The 25,984-nt window shown below is 39.4% G+C and overlaps 1 protein-coding gene across 4 annotated transcripts in view; it reads left to right on the top strand.

Annotated features, from left to right (window-relative positions):
* GRM5 (glutamate metabotropic receptor 5) overlaps positions 1-25,984 on the top strand; it is a 557,227-nt gene that overhangs the window by 487,625 nt on the left and 43,618 nt on the right. For all 4 annotated transcript variants that reach the window (XR_007909731.3, XM_051820841.3, XM_051820823.3 and 1 more), the window contains exon 8: positions 508-1,447. Coding sequence is in view for 3 of the 4 variants with exons in the window: in XM_051820841.3 (XP_051676801.2) it covers positions 508-1,447 (940 nt within the window). In the remaining variant the exon portion in view is untranslated. The remainder of the gene's footprint in view (positions 1-507; positions 1,448-25,984) is intronic.

Raw genomic sequence — 25,984 nt, 5'->3', positions numbered from 1 at the left:
CTATTGATCTAGGGCTCTCAGACACACAATATCCCTTCCTGCATATCCTAGCCTCATCTTAGGCCACAACCCATTATTGTACTATGGCTTTCTTTCATTCTTCATTTCCTAACAGTTAACCTATTGAACCTCCAAACTCAATCAAACAGTTTCATTTGCCAATTGCAATTGTAGTAGGCCTGTGCTTGCTCATACAGACTGAGTCAGAACACAAGCTACACTTCTTTGTGGTCCTAGTCAAAATCATACATAATCGTTTAAGGAGGGCAGGGAGTATGTTCTTCACTATTTTGTTTCATAACCTAGGATAGCGCCTATCACAGAGTATGTGTTTGGTAATATAAAGACAAATATTTTGAATGAATATGACAAGGAATGAGTAATATAAGATACTAGGTTGATGGGGGACAAACTGAAATGGTCATAAGCAGCTGCTTATAACTTAAGGACTTGTGACAAAAGTAAACATCTTGTCCACTTTTTCAATATTTATCTATGTCTCTGCAGGTTGTGATTTGATCCCAGTACAGTATCTTCGCTGGGGTGACCCTGAGCCCATTGCAGCTGTGGTGTTTGCCTGCCTCGGCCTGCTGGCCACCCTGTTTGTTACTGCAGTCTTCATCATTTACCGTGATACACCAGTAGTTAAATCCTCCAGCAGGGAACTCTGCTACATCATTCTTGCTGGCATCTGCCTGGGCTACTTATGTACCTTCTGCCTCATTGCAAAGCCCAAACAGATTTATTGCTACCTTCAGAGAATTGGCATTGGTCTCTCTCCAGCCATGAGCTATTCAGCCCTTGTAACCAAGACCAACCGTATTGCAAGGATCCTGGCCGGAAGCAAGAAGAAGATCTGCACCAAAAAGCCCAGATTCATGAGTGCCTGTGCCCAGCTAGTGATTGCTTTCATTCTCATATGCATCCAGTTGGGCATCATCGTCGCCCTCTTTATCATGGAGCCTCCTGATATAATGCACGACTACCCAAGCATTCGAGAAGTCTATCTGATTTGTAATACTACCAACCTAGGAGTTGTCACTCCACTCGGATACAATGGATTGTTGATATTGAGCTGCACTTTCTATGCGTTCAAGACCAGAAATGTTCCGGCTAATTTCAATGAGGCCAAGTATATTGCCTTCACAATGTACACCACCTGCATTATATGGCTGGCTTTTGTGCCAATCTACTTTGGCAGCAACTACAAAATCATCACCATGTGTTTCTCAGTCAGCCTGAGTGCCACAGTGGCCTTAGGCTGCATGTTTGTGCCAAAGGTGTATATCATCCTGGCTAAACCAGAGAGAAATGTGCGCAGTGCATTCACCACATCTACTGTGGTACGCATGCATGTAGGGGATGGCAAGTCTTCCTCCGCAGCCAGCAGATCCAGCAGCCTAGTCAACCTGTGGAAGAGGAGGGGCTCCTCTGGGGAAACCCTAAGGTAAAAATTATGGGGGCATAGTGGGGCACTGATCCCTATTGCTGAAGCACTGGCTTTTGATTCCTGGATCTTTTAAATAGGAGATATCTAAGTGCATGAAACTATTGAATGTCTTATGTCTTGGGACCTTCTCACTGAAGGGGTGGTTTGGGGAATGGGTGCGGTCATTGGATGTAGGTCATCTTTCTTGGGTCAAGGATAGAATCCTGAACATTGAGATCACTGGTAAAGCAAAGCCATAGTAATAGGTGGATGAAAACAGGAGGCCAGGGACAGCAAAATTAAGTCGATGAGTCAAGGCAGTGATTCCCAGATTCTGAGTGAGTGGAGATACATTGTAGGCTAAATTTCAGTTCACCAGAGCAGAGCAGAAAGGATTATTATTAATAAAGATTGTTTTGAGAGCATCCCGAGAATCTTATACTTTTAATTGTACTCTCATGTGCCTGAACCTCATTCAAGTCCAGAAAAGCCCTTGGATTTCCATCCCATAGAAGCACAAAAATGTATAATTTATATTTTAGTTCCTAATGGGAGAGTTGAACTCTAAATAACTTAAAGGTCAAACCAACAAAATGGCTTTGCATATAGTCCTGAACAACCCAGAAGTTACCCAATTCTCTGTTATCTATGTCCTGCCTCACCCCTGTGTTCAGTTTTGTAAATAGTAATTGTATAGTTTCTATCTAAAAATGATCTGGAGTCAACAGCTGATGGCTTCCCCATGTAAAGGACTTTCTTACATCATAACTGATTCCAAAAGCACTTCCAAACACAATGAGGTCATGTTATCAGTAGCTTTGGCATAAATGCTCATAGATTACATAGGTTACATAGATTGTGATAATTGGGATTAAGGAGATCCTTGTTTCATAGACCCATAGATCGGGAGTAAAGATTTCCTGTCTTGAAGGAGTACATATCAAAAGAGGTAGTCAGGGTGTCAGCTCTGATAACACTACTGAGATTTGAATGTATTCTAAAAATAAGTCTTTCAAATGGAAGATAAATATCTAAGTCACATTACTTGAGCTATTTTCTTACACCATCAGTTAGCCTTCATGGAAGTCCTACTTTTCTATCAGCCTCACTTCTTCAAAGCATGGTCTATGACCATGGTAATGATACTAGATTTTCTGGGCTTGGAAAAGGACTCCCAGGATATTTGGTATTTGAAGTTTATTCACAAGGCGTAAGTAATTTGTATTACTAACTTACAGTTTTACTTCCTTTGATGCTTTCCCAACTCCTCTGCACTTTTCAAATATATATATACATATATATATATATATATCAAGATATTCAACTAAATTGTAAATTGTGTCTTCTCTTTCTTTGATAATTGCTACAAATGTTATGGTCTGTACATAGAAGGACTTCCATATTTCTAACCTGCAGATATATTTTTCATTTGCCTTCCTGACTCCTCCATGAAACATTCTTTTCTGAAATTTCTGCAAGATCAACCTTTCGTTTTGGCAAAGAAAATTTATTTTTAAAACTTTTATATTATCAGCCTTTCTTTAAACTGTCCCTTCAAATAAAATTTTCCATATATAAATATAAATATATTTATATTTCAAATATAAATTTTGATATATAAGTACACAGTTTAGTGGAGATGGGAAATAATGTTTCTGTGTCTAAGCACTCCAGAAACTCACCAGGGAAGGCTCCCTGAAGAGACAGCATGGAGTAATGGCATAGCAAGGCTGTCATTCGTTTGAACATTGCTATTACCATTCCATCTCTCTGCACCTTATTTGCTTCATCTGATAAACTAGGATCATATCACTCACCTCATAGGATTGGGAAGAACGAAGGAGAAAATGTGAGTAAAGTCAGAGTACATAATAGACACCTATTGGCGTAGTAGAATACAGAGAGAGACAGCACTAGGATCACTAGGATGGAACACTGGCAACAGCAGTTACCAGCTGTGTAAACTTAGGCAAATTCACTTAACTACTCTGTATTGATTCCATTCACTGATAAATGAAAATAGCAAAATATATACTTCATAGAATGGTTGTGACAATTATATGTGTTCATACATGTTGTGTCATATCTGCCACATGGTAAGCCCCTCATTTGGATGAAGTTAACAGTTGTCAATCTTCTTCCATTCCTTAAAGTCAGTGTATTATATATGTAAGAAGGATGATCTTTGTAACATTTTAATAGGCAATACAAATCTAGTGAGACTGTTGTGTAGCCTGGGTTTCCAGGACATCTCCATCTTCACTTTGTCCAGCTGTTTACAGATTATAGAGCAACTCCTGTGTTGCTGTTTGAGCAGATCAAGTTCCTTGGAAGTGGGAGTCTTCTCTATGTGGTTTATCACTATGTCCCCAGTGTCTAACTTTACCTGGAAGGTGGCCCGGCACACAAAAACTGTTCAGTAATGAATTGGTATATTTGCAGAATAAATGACTTGGGGAAAGTAGTAATGAGTTACATATCATACTTGTGTGTCTTCAAGTATGCCCACTGCTATTCTTCATTGGTTCTATTAACTTTCATAATGTTAAACCTCCTGTGTTGTATATTTTAAATATTCCTCCTCCTATTAGTGTCATCAGTCTAAGCTCAAGAATTGTTATATTGATCGCGTACTTTACTACAAATATAATGTGCTTTTAGTGACATTCAATTAGTATTTTCTACTTTCTCCTTTATATTTTATAGTAAACAAAGAGATAAACAAAAACAACAAATACTATGGATAGTGCTGATAGAAAACAGAAATTCTCAGGATTTTGTGCCATTTTTTTACTTGTTTATCTTTCAGGGTCATGTAGGTTTTGGTTATTGAATTTTGCAGTCAGTACATTAAGGTATTATAATCTGCGAGAGGGTAAACAGGGACCTTTGGCATTACTGGGGTTTTTTTTAATGTAATTATGACAAAATTCTAATCTGTCTGCAACATTACATCTGAGAGAGGCCACAGGCTGATTATACAGACTTCTTTTTTTTTGCTATCAAGCAGGATATGCAAGCTGGAACGTGCTGTTGATGTGGTGAAGAAAGAAGGGCAGAGGAAGCTACAGTTCTATTACATCACATACGTCCCATTCCCGGCTTTCCTTTTTTAAGCCATAATTTTGAAAGCAAGAGAGATGCAAACTATTTCGTTTCTCTATGACTTCCATGAACTCATACACTAAATATGTCTTTTCTGAGATTCAAAATCAAGATGCACTAACACAGTAATTTATCACATTAAAAAATGTAACTAGTTATGCAAAAATTTACCTACCCTTCCAATTTGTCATTTTATGAAGGCAGGAGATCACATGATCTGTAATATTCCCATCTTCAATAATGGGAAACAAATGAATACAAGTATTTCTAATATTTCCACATTTTATTCTCAATCACTACATTTAATTGTGCTTCTCAGGCTTGAACAATAAAATGTGCTAATGAGTTCATCAATTGGGATATTGGATGGTCTTAAATAGGTATCTTAAATCTCTGGATGTAGGTCCTAGGGGATAAGCAGCTACTGTGCTGGGCCCAGCTCTGTTGAGGTCTCTTCCTCCTTCTTCTGTCTGTATAGAGAAGCAGGCAGCATTAAGCTCAGACCTCTTTTCTCGGTAAGTCCTACACATGCCCTTTCCATATGTAATGGCAAATAGCAAGTACTCCTCAGGTTAAAGAAGACACTAATTAGCATACTTTACAGTAAAGGATGTAATAATGAGTCCTAACGTTATAGTGACTATTTCCAAAACTTAGTATACACTCTGAGATACATGCACACAGGCAGACAATAGATGCAATTACAGCATGCTAGTTAGAGCCACAGCTAGATTTAAGTCCAGCTATGGAAATGGTACTTTAGTCCATTTCAATTGTAAAGTGGTAATTAATAAATCATGTTTTGAGCAGTAAATGAGATAATAAAAGACATCTTTAAAAGGTACATGGAAAATAATATTATGGATTAAACTATATGGTTTTCAACTGTTTGCACCAAAATAAACTTATCTTTTACTCCCATTTTCCCACAATATATATAAGTTCATTTGTATTTGTAAGTAGTTGGTACCAACACATAGAAAGCAATCAATAAATGGCAGCTACAACTTTCAGAACTGTCTCTCTGAAAATAACAGAAAGCGTATTTTCAGAGGCTTATCATGTTTCTCTGAGTTGCATTTCCTTCCTGTTGCAAGAAGTATGGAGGGAGACTACTCATGGTAACAGCAGTACCAGCATTTCAGCATTCTCTAGGCCTCTTACTAATGTTTACAGGATAGCTGTCATGATTTCACACACTGCAACCTTTTATTAAGGAGAACAAAAGTCTTCTCAGAATCCTCCTGTGTCTCATTCTCCAAAACTTCTTCTTAAAGCTGTAATAGATGATAAGAAAATGTGTGTCAGCCTTTATAATGGAAATTGCATGGGAAGAGTAGGGGACACTCTTCACTGGCGTGTGTGGTGAATAAGCTTATTCACTGGATATGCCAATGAACAGTGTCTATCATGAAAGTGGTAAAGCTTAGTAGTAACACTGGAAGTAGTCATCAAAGGAAGAGGGAGAGAGAGAAGGACAGAAAGAAACCAAAAAGAATCACAAGGCTTCCTTATAGAACTATTCATATGTATTGCTATTCTAATATTTATAATTGCCACAAAATATTGCACATAGAAGCAGTTATCCTTACTATTTTTTAGAATTTGAGGTCTGGCATCATTGAAAGACTTGGCTACAACCTCATGACTAATGAGTGATGGGACAGTATTTAAGTCACGTCTTAGGTTAGGGTGATTAGGGCTGAGTACCTACAGGAGTATGTATGCTTTGTCTAATATCTCATTAATCCTCCCATGAAAAGGAAGGTTTTTTTGTCCAAAAAATGTCTGAAAAAAACTATTCTTTTTGTTGGATATAAAAAGAATTCTTACAGTAGAGAAATGAATCATCAATGTGTTAACTCTTTCTAATCATTTTCCATGCTTATTGTACATGGGACCATTTTTTTCTCCTTAAGCAGCACTATTAATGTTATAAAGAACTGATTCTCCAAGAGGTCCACTTTGGAAAACATCACAGTCCATAGAGAAGACATGTTTATGGTGCCTGAAAAGTAGTTCGTATCTTTAGTGAGAAGGGAACTGAAGGAGCTAATTTCCTCTTCTGGTCGTGGAGAAAGAATTGCTTTGAACTCTCTGGGCACTAAGGAAAGGATAGAGCTAATTCTAACAGATCCAACAGTTTTCTGGGAGGTTAAATCAGCTCATTCTAGACCACAAAGAGGAAAAGTGCCCAGAGTCAGTCATTCAATTCACTGAAATAGCAGAGGGAGATTTTTATTAAAATGGGAATGAGTCACTATAGATTTTTTTTATACAGAAACATGCTATTTATGCCATCAATGTATAGAGGTCCCTGTGATTAACATTTTGGTTCTAGGCACTAATTTCCAGAACAACATGGTACAGCATCAAATCATTGTCAAGGAGATAATGCCAGGCTTCTGTTTAAGGCCTTCACTTCAGTTGCAAATTGACAAGTGCACACAAAGCTGGTTCTGACCTAAATAAAGCATGAATCTGATGAGGCTAAAGTTCTAACTACAAGCCTCAGAATTTCTAGGGCCTGGGGTTCTAGAATGCAGAGCCAAATTAATAACAGTGGCCTCTAACTCTAAATCATAAATGTTCTTAGAAAATAAAAACTTCCCTCAGGATTCTAGTCAGATGGAAAAATAATTAGTGTGGCCTCCAACTTAGCTTAATTTTAAAAACTATCATTTGATTTTTTAAAAAATTAACTAATTAACTTTGCTTTAATTAACATTGTTATGAGGACACACTCTGTCTGTTAAACCAAGTACCAGCCTGTCCACATCCATTGCCCAAATTATAATATGCTAGGAAAATTGGTTCTCTTGTGTGATTCCAATATACCCCTATTTTCAGAGCTTCAATGATTTCCAATTGCTTAGATTTCATTAAGAGGTAATTAGTCTGTATGCAGTGATTTTCATGCTCTCTCTCCCTTTCGAGTTCTCTGCCTCTTCCTTGTGTCTCTACAGAACTTACTTCTCTTCCATATCTCAGATTCCTCAGTGAAACCCTACCAGATTTAAACATCTCGCATACTTTTTCTCTTCTGAAGTCAGAGCTTTTATTGTGTAGAGCATACATGTAGCACACATTCCTTGAACCTCACTGTGATTCATCTGCATTTAGGGAGGACTGAGCATTGCCAGGCCCTAGGAATATAGAGGTTGTTTCTGTGTACATATGCAATATAATGCAATATTTTCACAGCTATCTAATGCTGGCTTACAAGTATTTATAGCTCCCTCAGGGCCAAGCAGCATGCTGGAGACATATCAGTGTTCAGTAACTGCACATGCAGAGGAATGCAGTGATCAGAGATCTGTTGGGCAGAAGCTCTTGGGCTCACACAGTGATCATAGTATACAAAATCACTCTTGCTGACTTTATTGTCCATGTTTCATCCTGTAATGCTTGGCCCTAAAAATATAACAAGAAATTCTTTTTTTGCCTAAAGCCAAACTTAATTTTTAACCACGCTTCCATTGATTGAGTGCCTACATAGCATCAATCATTATTCCAGATCCTGGGGATACAAAGAGAAATTAATAGCAATCTTTGAGGCACTCCAAGTATTCCAAAAGAGTCAGAATTAGAAATAGATAATTTCAATGCATCTGTGTAGCACCATGATCTTATTGGTGGAGACACATTAGTCTATGAGGAGCTCAAATATAGAAGTAGTAAATTCTCCCTGGAATTACAGGTAATCTTTTGAAGGAACCAATTCAAACAAGAGAAACTATATAAGAATTACAGTCCCTATTTTTAAGGCTAAAGGGCTTCTAACCACTGACTAGGACAGAATAGGACCAAACTTTCTTCATCTGGCAAGAGAGGCCGTTGGTGATTTGACTCCTCCCCTGGTCAGATTTGCTTCTGGCCTCATCCTGTCTGGCTTTCCATGACCCTCTCACAATTTCCTGCTATAGGGCTCTAGCAAGGCAGCTACCTTGATATGAAATACACCCACCTCATTTCACCACTGCCTCTCACTTGGCCAACTCAGACTCATTTTAGACCTCACTCTGCTGAAAAGCCTCTCCTGTCCTGCTGAGACTGAACTAAGTTCTCCTGCTTATAAACAAATAAGCCACATGCATCTTGACTAGCAGCATTTATATCATCCTATGCTGTAATCATCTATTCAGTTTTCAGACTGTTTTACATCTGTGTGCACACACACACATACATGCATCACACACACATAAACACATCATAACCCCTCACACATGATACCATGAACTTATTAAGGGCAAGGATTATGTCATATTCACTTTATGTGTCATTGGTGCAGTGCTGACAACATAGTCAACACTCAAAATGCTTGTCAAATAGGCTAATGGATGGATAAATGAATGATGTTTGAGCTTCATTGGCATTTGTCAGAAATATCTTTGGGCCAGGAACTACTGTAAATCTCTTAAAATGCAATCAAATGATCTCCTGAAGTGTGTAAGTCTGCTTAACCCCAAGACAATCTATGGGGTAGAAATTATTATTTTCTCCATTTTACAAATGAGGAAAATGAAACAATGGATAATTTACTTAGAGAAGCCCTGTCAGAGAGTAAGTACAAGAAGTAAGATTAGAATAATGTAGATTGACTTCAGAGTACATACAGATAACCATTAAACTATGATCCCCATTCCAGTCTTTCACATGTGGAAGTCTGAACTGAGAAAAGCGGGGAAGAGGAGATTAAATGTGTGAGAAGTAAAATTCTCCCCAAGTAGTTTCCTTGGAAACTGCTCATGAAAGTACACAGAAGGCTTTGAGATGAAATTTCAATGCTAAGGACTGCCTAAAATGTAGAAATTTAATGGTGATTTTTCAAATATCTGTATAAGTTTTGTCAGTGAGGATAAAATCTGACTGCCTTATTTTTACTCCTAGTGATATTTATTTACACGATTTATGGTGATTTGCACATTTATTGTGTAAGTATTTTGAGGGATTTCCAATATTAAGTAAGATCTCAAGAAATATACAAGAAATCCTGATGCTTTCCACCACCGTTCAGTCCAATTTAACTCAACAAGTATCCTCAGGGTAATCACAATAAACTGGATAGATTGTTGGGCTCTGGGACTCTAAAAATAAATAAGACAGAGTCTGTCCTTTGGAGAAGCTGGAGTAGTGTGGGAGACCACCTCACACACAAAATCAGTAAATTTCGTTGTGTATGAAGTGATGGGAGAGAGAAGTGTCCGGGAAAGTGGGAGTCAGTAGGCAGGACCTAAGACCAATTTGGAGGCTCCTGAGAAGGCAACACCTAAGTTCAATCTCAGAAGATGGTCAAGCAACCCAGGTGAAAATGATGTTTCACTGTTGTAGGGAGTGACATGAACATCAGTCCATGGGTATGAAATAAAGTATGCAAGGAATCTACAAGCATGAAAATGTGTGTCTGAGCAATCACATAGAGAGCTCACAGGGAAAAAGCAAGAGAAGGCTCTCTATTGTGTTCTGGAAAGCTTGGCCTGCAGGAACCATCAGACAGCCACTTTGCTGCTCCCCCATTTTGTCTCAGAGTCCCGTTTTCCTGTTTGCCACTCAGTTTAGAGATTCAATTCCCTCATCCAACTTGATGCCTCCCCCAGCAGCCCCAACCAAAAATTATGTGTCATTTCCTCTTCTCCCCACTAGAAAATGGGTAAATAGTGCTTTTGTGATCATGATTGTTGATGACTTGCTTCATCCTCTATGCTGCAGACACTTATTGAGCAACTGCTTTAGGACAAGCACAGTGCTAAGTGCTTTCATTTATTAACTCATTAGATCTTCACACAGTATTGTGAAATATTATCCCTCATGCACAGATAAGCAAAAATAACTTAGGCTTGTGGAGGCTAAGCAGGTTTTAGTTAGTGAGCTAATCAATAATGAACCAAATATTGGAATTTAAACCCAGATCCATGTGTCTTCAAAGATTTTTCACTCCAATAATACCTTTTTAAAAAAATTATTTATTTATTTGAAAGGCAGAGTTACAGAGAAGCAGAGGCAGAGAGAAAAGTCTTCCATCCGCTGGTTCACTCCCTAAAAATGGCTGGAGCTATGCCAGCCCGAAGTCAGGAGGCAGGAGCTTCCTCTGGGTCTCCCACATGGGTTCAGGGGCCCAAAGACTTGGGCCATCCTCTACTGTTTTCCCAGGGCATAGCAGAGAGCTGGATCAGAAGTGGAGCAGCCGGGACTCCAACCAGAGCCCATATGGGACCCCCGCACTACGGGCGGCAGCTTCAACCACTATGCCACAGCACTGGCCCCAGTAATACCTTTTTTAATGGGCACATTTTTTCTGCCATGTACCCCATTTAGTTATTCTTATTATTTATAAATAAGGCCATGATGAATGCATTTCTGCCAAATAAAATCTCATATTTTGATACTGATTTTTAGTCACAGAGAAATGACCCTAAAGGTGGCACGTTCTTGGCAATTAAGGGGACTTCATGGACAAGATAGCCTATCAATGTCTCTCATGTTATAACTTGGCAGATGTAATATGATGTAGAGGAGTGATAGCCTTGCCAGCAAAGACATGGATTGTAATCCTGGCTCTGTCACCTAAAAACTAGAACCCTAGACAAAGCACTTAACCTTTCAGAGCCTCTGGAAAATGACAGCTGTCCTATTCATCTCACTCTATATTACTCTCACAGGGTCACTGGAAACATAGTACAGTGTGTGTCTCACAACCAACATCCATGAGATCTGAATTTTCTTTTTCCTAATCCCAGGGTCACTTCAATTGATCCTAACATATAGCTCCTGTGACACAAGAGGGCATTCATGACTATACACTTCAGGAAAGGTACTGAAGTGGAAATATTTGACTTTGAGAATCTTACTTACATTACTAGTAAATCATTATAGTATCCCAGGGCACTATGACTTTGCACATTTCCATTATATTCTTAGGTGGTAGGTTAAGGAGGTCCAGTGTAAATGCCTTTTAAAAGTCAAGGTTTCCTCCAAGTTTATTGGTGGTTTGTAGGTTTTAGCCATTTCTCTCATTCTCATTGTGATTTGGCAATATATTTATATTTCTTAATAAAAAATTATGATTTTTAACTTGGGCCAGAACAAGTGGATCCATCTTTACTTAATTATGCAAAAACTAGATGATGAATCACTGTGGCTGATTTTATGCATCACATAAGAAGAAGCATTCTTTGACAAGGCAAATGTATGCTTACATTTTTTTTCATTTCTGTTTAGCCAAAAAACAATAAAACAAGTGAAGGAAACAGTCACGGCATCGCTCATGTGCACAAGCTTGCAGCCTGGCCTTGCCCTCTGGCATCCCATCAGCATGATCCAGACGGTACAGGCTGTCAGAGAGCATGACTCCCCCTTTGTGGTGTTCAAATTGAAATCAGAGAAGACCCCCTAAAATTTACACTGAAATGTGGCCCCTTAAAGTTCCCTAGAAATGCTATCTGGGGTGCCACATGTGCTACCGGAATTTGGGGTGCCATATGACTTCACCACAGGCTAATTACTAAATCACCCAATATTAATAAGCCCAAGAGGGTTCTTGCCTAATATTTAGAGAAGAATTCTAAATACCGGCACAGATAAACAAGGCAGCACGGTACGTTTTAAGTTTTTATTTAGAGAGAGAGGTATCTAGGAAAGTGAAGGCTTTAGTTCAGGTAGGAGAGAGGGGAAAGTCTGGAAGCTGGAGTAGCGTCCATACCACTCGGAGAGCAGGCCAGAGCCACGGGCAGCAAGCACCTGGAGCTGCTATCCACCACTTATCACCTACAGCAACGCCCAGGCAGAGTGCCTTTTGCAACACTCCCTGCCTTTTTATATATTTTCCGCAGAGGAGTGGCTTGTGGCCTGGTGGGAGCTCAGGTATGGTCAGGTAGAGCCTGATGTCACATGGGGGCGTGGTGGGGGTATCAGGTGGGGTGTTAGGTCACACAGAGGCATGGTGGAGGGATCAGGTTGTGCGTGAAGTCACACAGGGGTGTGGCAAAGGCGTCGTCTTCCAGCTCACAAATCTGATCAATTTTGGCCTGTATGTCTGCCTACTTCAAAATGGCACAGACAAAAATGCAAACCAATAAGGCTGTTTTCTCTTATTTATTCATGTGACTTTCTAGTTTGGGAAAAAAAGATCATGACTTAGTAAAGAAACATAGATCTATCACTGACCTTACTCTACCAAAATGAACGGAACTGAAAATCAAAGCATGTATATAATAAACCTCCCAATGAAAACAATCAGCTTTTGTTAAGCAAGTCTCAATCATGTGATCCATGAGTTTTGCATATTATTATTGTTATTTCAGAGGAAAAACTCCCCAACCCAGAGATTCTGATTCAGTAAGGATGGGGTGGGGCCAGAGAGTTGGCATCTCTGTCACATTTACAAGCAATGCTGATACTGCTATGATAGGAATCCCTATCATATCTCACCTTTAGAACCATGGGGCTATATGAGATATTAGAATTGTAAATTTGTTTTAAAAATGAGAAAATTGAAACTCAGAGAGATTAAGTGATCTGTTCAAGAGTACACACCTGATAAAGGACAAAAATCAAATTCAAACCCAAGGTTGCTTGAATCCAAACACCATGTTTGGATTATACACAATAGCAGGACTGATAGGATTGCAAGAGGATATAGCAAGTGGGTAGTTGTTCCTTCTTTCCTGTTTATTCCACAGTAGGACTTTTGCTTTTGCAGATTCATTAAACTCTAAGGCATTGCTTGCTCACCGGAAGGTAAGATACTAACACTGCTATTATGTTTGTGGTTGATTTGGTTACTAAGCGCACATTCCACTCTGTTCATAGGTAAATTCCACAGCAGTCTCAAAGATGATTCTCAAATGCTCATGAAGCAACTCCTCTTCTGCTTGAGGAGCATAGCATTTGCCTTGCTGGAGCTGACGTGTAACTGGAAGACTGATTGCTATCTGCATATATTCAGGTCCAAATAAACAGCTGCACCAGTGCCAGATGGAAGAGTGATTAACTGATAGCAAAAAGGCTTTGGGGTGTAAGTTGGTTAGAATCTTAGAATTTTAGTGTGTGTTCATAATATAATATTGCCATTAAAAAAAAAAAAAACAAACAAAGAAACCTTATTCACACTTAGATGACATGAGTAGAACAAGAGAGGTAGTAGAAGAGAATAACATCAACATGAGTATGCTGTTAGCCAGAATAATGGCCTCATAAGTGGTCAGATCCTATTCCCTAGACCTGTGACTATGTTACCTTATGGCCAAAGGGATCTTGCTAGTCAAGGTAAGGATCTGAAATGGGAAGATGAGCCTAGATTATCCAGGTGAGCCTAGTATAATCCTGAGCTTCCTGGTAAGAGGCAGGCAGAGGTTATCAGAGTCACAGGGAGATATTGAAGCTGTACTGTGTTGTGTCTTGTCCACTTCACTTTGGAACCCATGAGGGTCTTGGTCAGAAAGAAGAAAACAGAACCACACATGACCCAAACACACTAGTCTGACAGAGCCAGGCAAATTATGATGTTGCAGGCAAAGGCAATGGAGTCCTGGTGGAAAATGAGAAGGAGCGTGAGCTCTGAGTGAACTTTGGACAGTTCTCTCAGAATTATCCAGCCACTGGGTACAAACATGGATGCAGCTCATGACTGGAGAATGGTCCAAAGCAAAAAATGGGCTTTTCTTCCCCCATGCTCTGCCTGCCAGGACAACAAAATGAGAATGAAATGTTCTAACCCAAGTAGATTAGCAAGCACTTTTCCTCTCACTGACTAACTAATGAAAATAAAGACAAAATTGATTTAAACATTCACTCACAACAAAATTCCAACGTTAGGACTTGTTTTAACCTAAAGGATGTTTGAAATGTGTGATGGCCCTTGAGAAAAATGGAGCGAATTGACTTTAGTGGAGAACTTACAAAGACACATTACCAGAATGCTAATGTGCTGAACTGGAGCTAAGTGGATGCAGACTTCTGATGTCTTGCCTGTCTTTTTCACCTTCAAACTCCAAATCCCTGCATCAAAGCACATGTTATCTAATTTCCTCTTGGACATTTCCAGAGGCTTTCGTTTAATTGTATTCACTGTGCAGACACAGCTTTGTGACTGCATCTCCGGGGAGAATAGTGCCAGACAGACAGTGAGTTGTGGGCTGAAAGGAGCAGACAGCCTTTAAACTCCAGGGCATTTACAACCATCCTTTGCCATGCTAGTGAAGAGCCAGGCCTTATGTGTCAACTATTTACAGACTCTCCCTCTCTCCTTTCCTTTCCCCCACCGCCCCCAGTAGTCAGCAGACCGGGTCCCCTTTCCTAGCCACTAGGTGGCAGGCGGGTTCTCTAAGCAGCCCCAGAGGGAGAGTATTTCCGCTCAGAATGCTCTCAGCTTGTGCTGCGGTGATGGAGCAGTGCCATTGTAGGATTGTACACGGAGCTTCATGTGAGCAGCTGGAGGCAAACTTTTGCAGGAGCAATACTATTAACACATGTGCTGATTACCAGATATACAAACTGAAGAAGATTCCTAACACAAATATTAAATTGTATTTGTTGGTTTTCTCGTCATCATCATTATCACACTTCCATACCTATGAAACTAGTGTGACATATGAAAGTTGGTCAAAATCAGCCTTGTTTTCTAATGTTGATGCTAGGCTTTCTTCTCACACACCAGAGTACTTGCCTAAATTTTCTCCTGCCTTTCACTTTTGTTACTGGAAATGCCTTTCTGTTCCAGTGAAGTATGCTTCCAGTACTTATTATTCAGAATCAAACTGCTGTGAAGATCTTCCATTTATTGGAGATGCACCATGTGTCTATGTGTGCTATGAGACCCAGTATGGAAGGTTTGTTTCACCTCGTATACTGATAAGGGCACAAAAGGTTAGAGACATGATAAAACTTGCCCACGGTGGTTAAACTAGGATTTTAACTCAGAAGGTGGAAGTTAAAAGCTTAGCTCTAAAATCCACTCAAGTTCATGGCTCTATCTAAAGCTTGACCTTCTAAATGAAAAAATCAGTCTTGCCTGCTCCTGCTTAATCACCCCATTTCTGGAGGGGAGAAAAGTACAGGGAAGGGGCAGGTAGCCTTCTGCTACCTGTGAATTGGGACAGGCAGAGTCTGCAGCATTTTATAAATACATACTCAATGTGACTAAGAATAAGTTCGGTCTGACAATGGTAGGCAAAGGAGAAAGGAGAGTGAGAATGGAGTCAAGCAGTCCTGCAGCATTTACTGGATCAGCCAAAAGGTTTAGCAAGCAGTCTATAGAAGAGAAGGTGGAGTACAGTAAGGTATAGAAAGGGGGTTATTGGAATGATGTTGATGAAGGCTAACGTATGTAACATTAGGATGCTCAAGAAAGTAAGACATCATGACGTTAAACAAATTGCCCACAGACGGATATCTGGAAAAGAATGAACCTTGAGTACAAGTCCAAGTGGTGTGGCTCATTACTTTAGCTACCAGAAAACCCAAAGGAGCAGTAAATGGTGTCAGATGCAATGATAAGTAGGATTAAGTGACATTTGAGAAACTATCATTGCTGCAATTTGATTTCTGTTGGACATCCTCATATGTGATCCCCTTCACAAACTAAATGATTATCCATTGTCCCTTTTTACTTGTTAACTTCTCCATTACTACTTTCCTTTTCTTTAAGACTAGAAGCCACTGTCTAGAATACTCTTATTTATCATAATCTAGCTAAGATTTGAAACTAATTTGGGTCATGAAAGCAAGTATATGTGAGAAGGATGGTTCAGTATCTTGGCTGAAATATCTGCATAAGGCAGATAGCAATGTCTTAAACAAAACTGGTAAAAGGAATGGAGAGTGTTTCTTAAACACACACAGTTAGAAGTTAAACATATGGATTCATTGTGATCAGCTATTATTTACTTTTATTTCCTTTCTTCAAATTAAGGATATCTCAAAAGCTGTTAACCAAGAAATTTGTGAAACTATGGAAAGTACATCTTAGAAGTCATCAGATAGAGTTGAAATTCACAAGATATCTTAAGCACTTCATGCAAATATTTATCTCAATTTTTAGAATTAAGTATATTCGGTAAACTGATTAATTTTAATGTGAATGTCAGGTCATCATGGGAACATACTATTTTGGCCAAGAAATTAAATAATGATTTCATTACCACTTCTCCAGAGCCTATCATTTTAGATTCTTTTTTTTTTTTAACTTTTATTTAATGCATATAAATTTCCAAAGTACGACTTATGGATTACAATGGCTTCCCCCCCATACCGTCCCTCCCACCCACAACCCTCCCCTTTCCCACTCCCTCTCCCCTTCCATTCACATCAAGATTCATTTTCGATTCTCTTAATATACAGAAGATCAGCTTAGTATACATCAAGTATGGATTTCAACAGTTTGCTCCCACACAGAAACATAAAGTGAAAAATAATAGATGATTTTTTTTAAATGATGATGAAATCAGATCAGACCTATTGTCATGTTTAATCCCAGTGAGAGTCAAGTTGGGAATTGATAATTTCTTTTTTTTTTTTTTTTTTTACAGAGGATCAGTTTAGTATGCATTAAGTAAGGATTTCAACAGTTTGCACCCCCATAGAAACACAAAGTGAAATATATTGTTTGAGTACTCGTTATAGCATTAAATCTCAATGTACAGCACATTAAGGATAGAGATCCTACATGAGGAGTAAGTGCACAGTGACTCCTGTTGTTGACTTTACCAATTGACACTCCTGTCTATGGCATCAGTAATCTCCCTATGCTCCAGTCATGAGTTTCCAAGGCTATGGAAGCCCTCTGAGTTCTCCGACTCTTATCTTGTTTAGACAAGGTCATAGTCAAAGTGGAGGTTCTCTCCTCCCTTCAGAGAAAGGTACCTCCTTCTTTGATGACCTGTTCTTTCCTTTTTTTTTTTTTTTTTTAAATTTTTTTTTTTTTTTTTTGACAGGCAGAGTGGACAGTGAGAGAGAGAGACAGAGAGAAAGGTCTTCCTTTTGCCGTTGGTTCACCCTCCAATGGCCGCCGCGGCCGGCGCGCTGCGGCCGGCGCACCGCGCTGATCCGATGGCAGGAGCCAGGAGCCAGGTGCTTTTCCTGGTCTCCCGTGGGGTGCAGGGCCCAAGCACCTGGGCCATCCTCCACTGCACTCCCTGGCCACAGCAGAGGGCTGGCCTGGAAGAGGGGCAACCGGGACAGAATCCGGCGCCCCGACCGGGACTAGAACCCGGTGTGCCGGCGCCGCTAGGCGGAGGATTAGCCTAGTGAGCCGCGGCGCCGGCCTGACCTGTTCTTTCCACTGGGATCTCACTCGCAGAGATCTTTTGCCAGAGTGTCTTGGCTTTCCATGCCTGAAATACTCTCATGAGCTTTTCAGCCAGCTCCGAATGCCTTTAGGGCTGATTCTGAGGCCAGAGTGCTATTTAGGACATCTGCCATTCTAGGAGTCTGCTGAGTATCTCACTTCCCATGTTGGATCACTCTCCCCTTTATTTATTCTATTGGTTAGTGTTAGCAGGTACTAGACTTGTCTATGTGCTCCCTTTGACTCCCAGTCCCTCCACCATGACCAACTGTGAACTGAAACTGATCACCTGGAACAGTGAGATGGCATTGGTACATGCCACCTCGATGGGATTGAATTGGAATCCCCTGGTATGCTTCCAACTCCACCACTTGGGGCAAGTCAGCCTGAGCATGTCCCAAATTATACATCTCTTCCCTCTCCCATTCCCACCACCATGTTCAACAGGGATCACATTTCAGTTAATTTTCAACACTTAAGAATAACTGTGCATCAATTACAGATCTAAACCAGTCATATTAAGTAGAACAGATAAAAAAACTACTAAGAGGGATAATGTATTAAGTTGTTCATTAACAGTCAGGGCTATGCTGATCAAGCCACCGTTTCCCATAGTGTCCACCTCACTCCAACAGGTTCTTTTTATATTTCTCCTCCAGATAAAAACTGTAAACTTAATTGCTCAAATCCATGTCATCCTTGGCATTTTTATTTGCCCCTGACCCTTCACATCCAATCAGCCGTTCTCTCTATTTATTTAACCTTATTTTGTATATTCTCACTGATATCACCATGAGTCAAGTTCTATTGTCTGAACTACTGACATAATGTCCTAAATCTCTATTATTGATGCATCATCCTGTCCCAATAGCTGCCAGAATGATCTTTCCCACAGTGCAAATCTGATTTCATTATTATTGAACCTTCAAATCAATGTCAATGGATATACATACCTTACAATATAAATATCTGAAACTCTTTCACATGACATGCAAAGCCTTACTGACCTGGGCCATGATCCCTTGATGACTTGAGCTCCCCAGTCTTGGATCCAGACACCAATTTGTCACTCCAGCCCCTAACATCCCCATCACCAGTGCTATCCCAAACCCCTCCACATAGTTTATTTCAGTATCAAATATTCTGAGCCTTGATTATCTGTTTGGTATATTCCTGCCTGTGTATTTGGTATTCTCCTGTCTCTAATAATATATATATTAATCTTTCTTTCTTATACTAGGAAATACCTTCTTATCCTCCAGTTCCTAACTCAAATACTATACTTTTTTATTTTTGTTTTAATCTATTTTTCCCATAGAAACCTTTTATTTAAGGAATACAAGCTCATGCGTTTCATAAATACAACTGTAGGTATGTAGTAATTCTTCCCACTGTACCTGCCCCCCAAACCACACTCACACTCATCTTTCTCTCCCCTCTCCTAGTCCCAGTTTTATTTTTTATTAAGATCTATTTTCAATTAACTTTATTTTTAAAGATTTATTTATTATTTATTTATTTATTTGAAAGTCAGAGTTACAGAGAGAGAGAAGGAGAGGCAGAGAGAGAGAGAGGTCTTCCATCAGCTGGTTGACTCCCCATCGGGCTGCAATGGCTGGAGCTGTGCTGATCTGAAGCCAGGAGACAGGAGCTTCTTCTGGGTCTACCATGTGGGTGTTGGGGCCCAAGATCTAAGCCATCTTCCACTGCTTTCCTAGGCCATAACAGAGAGCTGGATTGAAAGTGGAACAGCCAGGACTTGAACCAGCACCCATGTGGGATACTGGCACTGGAGGCAGTGGCTTTACATGCTACGCCACAGCCCTGGCCCCATCAATTAACTTTATACAGAGAAGATCAACTCTATGTTAAGTAAAGAGTTCAACAAATTGTATGAAAAATACTGCTCCTTAACAGTTGAGACAGGGTTGCTCATAGTCATTGTATCTTAAAATCAATTTCACTTCTTTTTTTAAGCATTCTTTTTTTAGAAACAATTCATTTTAAAGAACTCAAGAATGATGCATATTTTGTGAGCATTTAGACATAACTCTAACTTATGAGACATAGAATATCCTCCACTTACTGCACTATAATGAAGTAAATCTTTTAGTACAAGTTTACTATTAACTCTCATAATACAACTCTTTGAGGGCAGAGGTCCTGCATGGGAAGTTAGTGCACAGGACTGTGTTGTTAATTTAACAATTAGCACTCTTGTGTATGATGTCAGTGATCACTTGAGGCTCCTGACATAAGCTTCCTAGGTTATGGAAACCTTTTTTTTTTTTTTTTTACTTTTATTTAGTTAATATAAATTTCCAAAGTACAGGTTATAGATTACAATGGCTTTACCCCCCATAATTTCCTCCCACTCGCACCCCTCCCATCTCCTGTTCCCTCTCCCATTCCATTCACATCAAGATTCATTTTCGATTCTCTTTATATACAGAAGATCGATTTAGTATATATTAAGTAAAGATTTCATCAGTTTGCACCCACACAGAAACACAAAGTGTAAAATACTGTTTCAGTACTAGTTATAGCATTATTTCACATTGGACAACACATTAAGGACAGATCCCATATGAGAAGTAAGTACACAGTGACTCCTATTGTTGACTTAACAATGACACTCTTGTTTATGGCATCAGTAATCTCCCTAGGCTCTAGTCATGAGTTGCCAAGGCTATGGAAGCCTTTTGAGTTTGCCAGCTTCGATCTTATTCTGACAGGGTCATAGTCAAAGTGGAAGTTCTCTCCTCCCTTCAGAGAAAGGTACCTTATGGAAGCCTTTTGAATCCACAAACTCCTTCAGTATTTTGACAAGGCCATAGGCAAGTGGAAGCTCTCTCTTCCCTTCAGAGGAAAGTACATCTTTCTTTGGTGGCCATTTCTTTCCACTGAGGTCTCACCCACAGAGATCATTCATGTAGAACATTTTTTTTGTCATAATATCTTAGCTTTCTATGTCTGAAATGCTCTCATGGGCTTTTAAGCCGACCAGAATGCCTTAAGAGCTGATTCTGAGGTCAGAGTGCTACTTAAAGCAATGGTCATTCTATGAATCTACTGTATAGACTGCTTCCCATGTTTGAGTTTCACTCCTTCTTAATCTTCTTATTATTAATAAACACTTAATCCTATCCATATGATCATATTAACACTTAAAACACTACTTTTACCAACCAGTTTAAAGGGATTTGGGGTCCCATGGTAAGGTTTTTTTTTTTTTTTTTTTTTTTTTTTTTTTTTTTTTTGGTAGGCAGAGTTAGACAGTGAGAGAGAGAGAGAGAGAGAGAGAGAGAGAGAGAGAAAGGTCTTCCTTCCATTGGTTCACTCCCCAAATGGCCACTACGGCCAGCACGCTGTGCCGATCCAAAGCCAGGAGCCAGGTGATTCTTCCTGGTCTCCCATGCGGGCGCAGGGCCCAAGGACTTGGGCCATCCTCCACTGCACTCCGGGCCACAGCAGAGAGCTGGACTAGAAGAGGAGCAACTGGGACAGAATCCAGCACCCAGCCGGGACTAGAACCCAGGGTGCCAGCGCCGCAGGTGGAGGATTAGCCAAGTGAGCAGGGGCGCCGGCCCCCATGGTAAGTTTTAAAACCGTATCTTTATAAGTGAGTCTGGGGGTTGACTATATGGTCTAAGGGTAAAGCCACTGCCTGCAGTGCTGGCAACCAATATGGGTGCCAGTTTTTATCCAGCTGCTCTTCATTTCATCCAGCTCTCTGTTATGACCTGGGAAAGCAAGAGGATGGCCATAGTCCTTGGGGCCCTGCACCTACGTGGGAGACCCTACAGAAGCTTCTGGCTCCTGCCTTCAGATCAGCTCAGCTCCGGCCATTACGGCCATCTGGGGAGTGAACTAGCAGGTGGAAGACCTCCCTCTCACTCTCTCTCTCTCCTTCTCTCCCTCTCTCTCTCTTTCTCTCGGCATCTCCTTCTCTCTGTGTGTAACTCTGAGTTTCAAATAAACAAATAAATCTTTTTTAAAAAGCTTTTTAAAAAAAAGTCCATAAAAATGTATACAGAACTGTACAGCTTTACAATGACAAGCTTCGTTTATTTCATAATTACAACTTTATGAACATGGTGATTCTTCCCACCATGCCCACCCTTCATCGCACATTCTCACCACCCTTCCTCCTCTCTCTTTTATTACCACTCTTATTTTTACTGGGATGTATTTTAAACTAACTCTATACACATATGATTAACTCTCTGTTAAGTAAAGAGTTCAACAAATAGTATGAAAAAAAAATAAACAAAAAACAAAACAAAACAAAAAAACCTGTTCCTCAACAATCAAGGCAAGGGCTGATCAAAGTCATTGCTTCTCAAACTGTCAATTTCACTTCTACAGATTGCCTTTTAGGTGTGCTATTAATTATCACAGGTCAGGGAGAACATATGGTATTTGTCACTTTGGGACTGGCTTATTTTACTAAGTATGATGTTTTCTAGTTTCATCTATTTTGTTGCAAGTGACCAGATTTCTGTCATTTCTGTATAGTATTCCATGGTATACATACTGAATAATTTCTTTTTTTTTATTCTATTTTTTTTAAACTTTTATTTAATGCATATAAATTTCCAAAGTACGACTTATGGATTACAATGGCTTCCCCCCCATACCGTCCCTCCCACCCACAACCCTCCCCTTTCCCACTCCCTCTCCCCTTCCATTCACATCAAGATTCATTTTCGATTCTCTTAATATACAGAAGATCAGCTTAGTATACATTAAGTATGGATTTCAACAGTTTGCTCCCACACAGAAACATAAAGTGAAAAATAATAGATGATTTTTTTTAAATGATGATGAAATCAGAGCAGACCTATTGTCATGTTTAATCCCAGTGAGAGTCAAGTTGGGAATTGATAATTTCTTTTCTTTTCTTTTTTTTTTTTTACAGAGGATCAGTTTAGTATGCATTAAGTAAGGATTTTAACAGTTTGCACCCACATAGAAACACAAAGTGAAATATATTGTTTGAGTACTCGTTATAGCATTAAATCTCAATGTACAGCACATTAAGGATAGAGATCCTACATGAGGAGTAAGTGCACAGTGACTCCTGTTGTTGACTTTACCAATTGACACTCCTGTCTATGGCATCAGTAATCTCCCTATGCTCCAGTCATGAGTTTCCAAGGCTATGGAAGCCCTCTGAGTTCTCCGACTCTTATCTTGTTTAGACAAGGTCATAGTCAAAGTGGAGGTTCTCTCCTCCCTTCAGAGAAAGGTACCTCCTTCTTTGATGACCTGTACTTTCCACTGGGATCTCACTCGCAGAGATCTTTTGCCAGAGTGTCTTGGCTTTCCATGCCTGAAATACTCTCATGAGCTTTTCAGCCAGCTCCGAATGCCTTTAGGGCTGATTCTGAGGCATACTGAATAATTTCTTAATCCAGTCTTCAGTTGATGGGCATTTGGGTTGATTTCATCTCTTAGCTGTTGCAAATTGAGCTGCAATAAACATGGGGGTATACAGATAACTCTTTCATATGCTGATTACATTTTTGGGGGTAAATTCCTAGAAGTGGGATGGCTGGGTCATATGGCAGGTCTATATTCAGATTTATGAGGTGTCTCCATACTGTCTTGCATAGTAGTTTTACCAATTTAGATTCCCACCAATAGTAGATTAGGATACCTTTTCCCCCACATCGTCACCAGTATTTGTTGTTTTTTTGATTTCGGTATGATAGCCGTTCATTGTGGTTTTCATTTGCATTTCCTTGGTGGCTAGTGATCCTGAGCGTTTTTTCATCTCTGTTGGTCATTTGGATTTCTTCTTTTGAAAAATACCTGTTTAAGTTCTTTGCCCATTTCTTCACTGGGTTATTTGTTTTGTCATTGTTGAGTTTCTTGATCTCCTTATATATTATGGTTATTAATCCTTTATCAATTGTATACTTTGAAAATAATTTCTCTCCCATTCTGTCAGTTACCTCTTCACTTTCCTGAGTGGTTTCTTTTATATTACAAAAGTGTCTCAATTTGATGTAATCCCATTTGTCAATTTTGGCTTTGATTGCCTGTGCTTCTGTGGTCTTTTCCAAGAACTCTTTGCCTGTGCCAATGTGTTGCAGTATTTCCTCAATGTTCTCTAATAATTTGATGGTATCGGCTTGTAGATTTAGGTCTTTAACCCATTTTGAGTGGACTTTTGTGTAAGGTGTAAGGTAGGGGTCCTACTTCATACTTCTGCATGTGGAGATCCAGTTTTCCCAGTGCCATTTGTTGAAGAGACTGTCCTTAGTCCAGGGATTGGTTTGAGCTCCTTGTCAAAGATAAGTTAATTGAAGATGCTTGGGTTGATTTCTGGCATTTCTATTCTGTTTCATTGATCTATCCATCTATTTTTGTACCAGTACCATGTTGTTTTGATTATAACTGCCATGTATTATGTCTTGAAATCTGATATTGTGATGCCTCTGGCTTTGTTTTTGTTGTATAACATTGCTTTAACTATTTGGGGTCTGCTGTGTCTCCATAAGAATTTCAGCATCATTTTTTCTATATCTGAGAAGAATGCCCTTGGTATTTTTGATTGGTATCACATTTAATCTGCAAATTGCTTTCACTATTATGGACATTTTTTAGATTTATTTGACAGGTAAAGTTATAGACAGTGAGAGAGACAGAGAGAAAGATCTTCCTTCCATTGGTTTACTCCCCAAATGACCGCCACAGCTAGCGCTGCACCAATCCAAAGCCAGGAGCTAGGTGTCTCCCCCTGGTCTCCCATGTGGATGCAGGGGCCCAAGCACTTGGGCCATCTTCCACTGCTATCCCAGGCCACAGCATAGAGCTGGACTGGAAGAGTAGCAACTGAGACTAGAACCCAGCACCCATATGGGATGCCGGCACCACAGGTGGTGGATTAACCAAGTAAGCCATGGTGCCGGTCCCCACTATAGACATTTTGATGATATTGATTCTGCCAATCATTGAGAATGGAAGATTTTTCCTTTTGTGTGTGTGTGTGTGTGTGTCTTCTAAGACTTTCTTTAATGTTTTATAATTTTTATCATAGAGATATTTAATACCCTTGGTTAAATTTATTCCAAAGTTTTTAATTTTTTGTAGCTATTCTAAAATCAATAGGATTGATTTTAGAAGGTTTTTTTTTCAGATGTGGCATTGTCTGTGTATAGAAAGGCTATAGATTTTTGTATGTTAATTTCATATCCTGCCACTTTACAAAACTCTTCTATGAGTTCCAATAGTTTCTTAGTGTAGTCTTTTGGATCCCCAATGTATAGAATAATGACATCTGCAAAAAGGGATAGTTTGACTTCCTCCTTCCAATTTGTATCCCTTTGATTTCTTTTTCTTGCCTAACATCTCTGGCTAAAACACAGGACTATACTGAAAAAGTAAGAATGGATGTCATTCATTGTCTGGTTCTGGATCTCAGTGGGAATGCTTACAACTTTTCCCCATTCAATGGGATGCTGGCTGTGAGTTTGTCATATATTGCCTTGATTATTTTGAGGGATGTTCCTTCTAAAACCATTTTGCTTAGAGTTTTCATCATGAAAGGGTGTTGTATTTAATCAAATGTTTTCTCTGCATATATTGAGATAATCATATAGATTTTGTTCTTCAGTTTGTTAATGTGATGTATCACATGGATTGATTTGCGAATGTTGAACCATCCCTGCAGGGATAAATCCCCCCTTGGTCTGGGTTTATGATCTTTTGATGCTTTGTTGGATTCTATTGGCTAGAATTTTGTTGAGGATTTTTGTGTCTATGTTCATCAGGAAAATTGGTCTATAATTCGCTTTCTCTGTTGCATCTTTTTCAGGTTTAGGAATTAAGGTGATACTGGCTTCATAGAAAGAATTTGGGAGGATTACCTCTCTTTCAATTATTTTGAATAACTTGAGAATAATTGGAGTTATTTCTTCTTTAAATGTCTGATAGAATTCAGCAGTGAAGCTATCTGGTCCTAGGCTTTTTTTTTTTTTGTTGGGAGGGTCTTTATTACCAGTTCAATTTCTGTCTTGGTTTTGGGTCTGTTTAGGTTTTCTGTATTTTCTTGGCTCAAATTAGACAGCTTTTATGTGTTCAGGAATCTATCTGTTTTTCTAGGTTTCCTGTTTGGTTGGCATACAGCTCTTTGTAGTAATTTCTGAAGATCCTTTTTA

This window comes from Oryctolagus cuniculus, chromosome 1, assembly GCF_051225735.1.
Source record: "Oryctolagus cuniculus isolate XC-2025 breed Fujian yellow rabbit chromosome 1, ASM5122573v1, whole genome shotgun sequence".
Taxonomy (NCBI): Eukaryota; Metazoa; Chordata; class Mammalia; order Lagomorpha; family Leporidae; genus Oryctolagus; species Oryctolagus cuniculus.
This window is presented reverse-complemented; position numbering and strand designations above follow the sequence as displayed.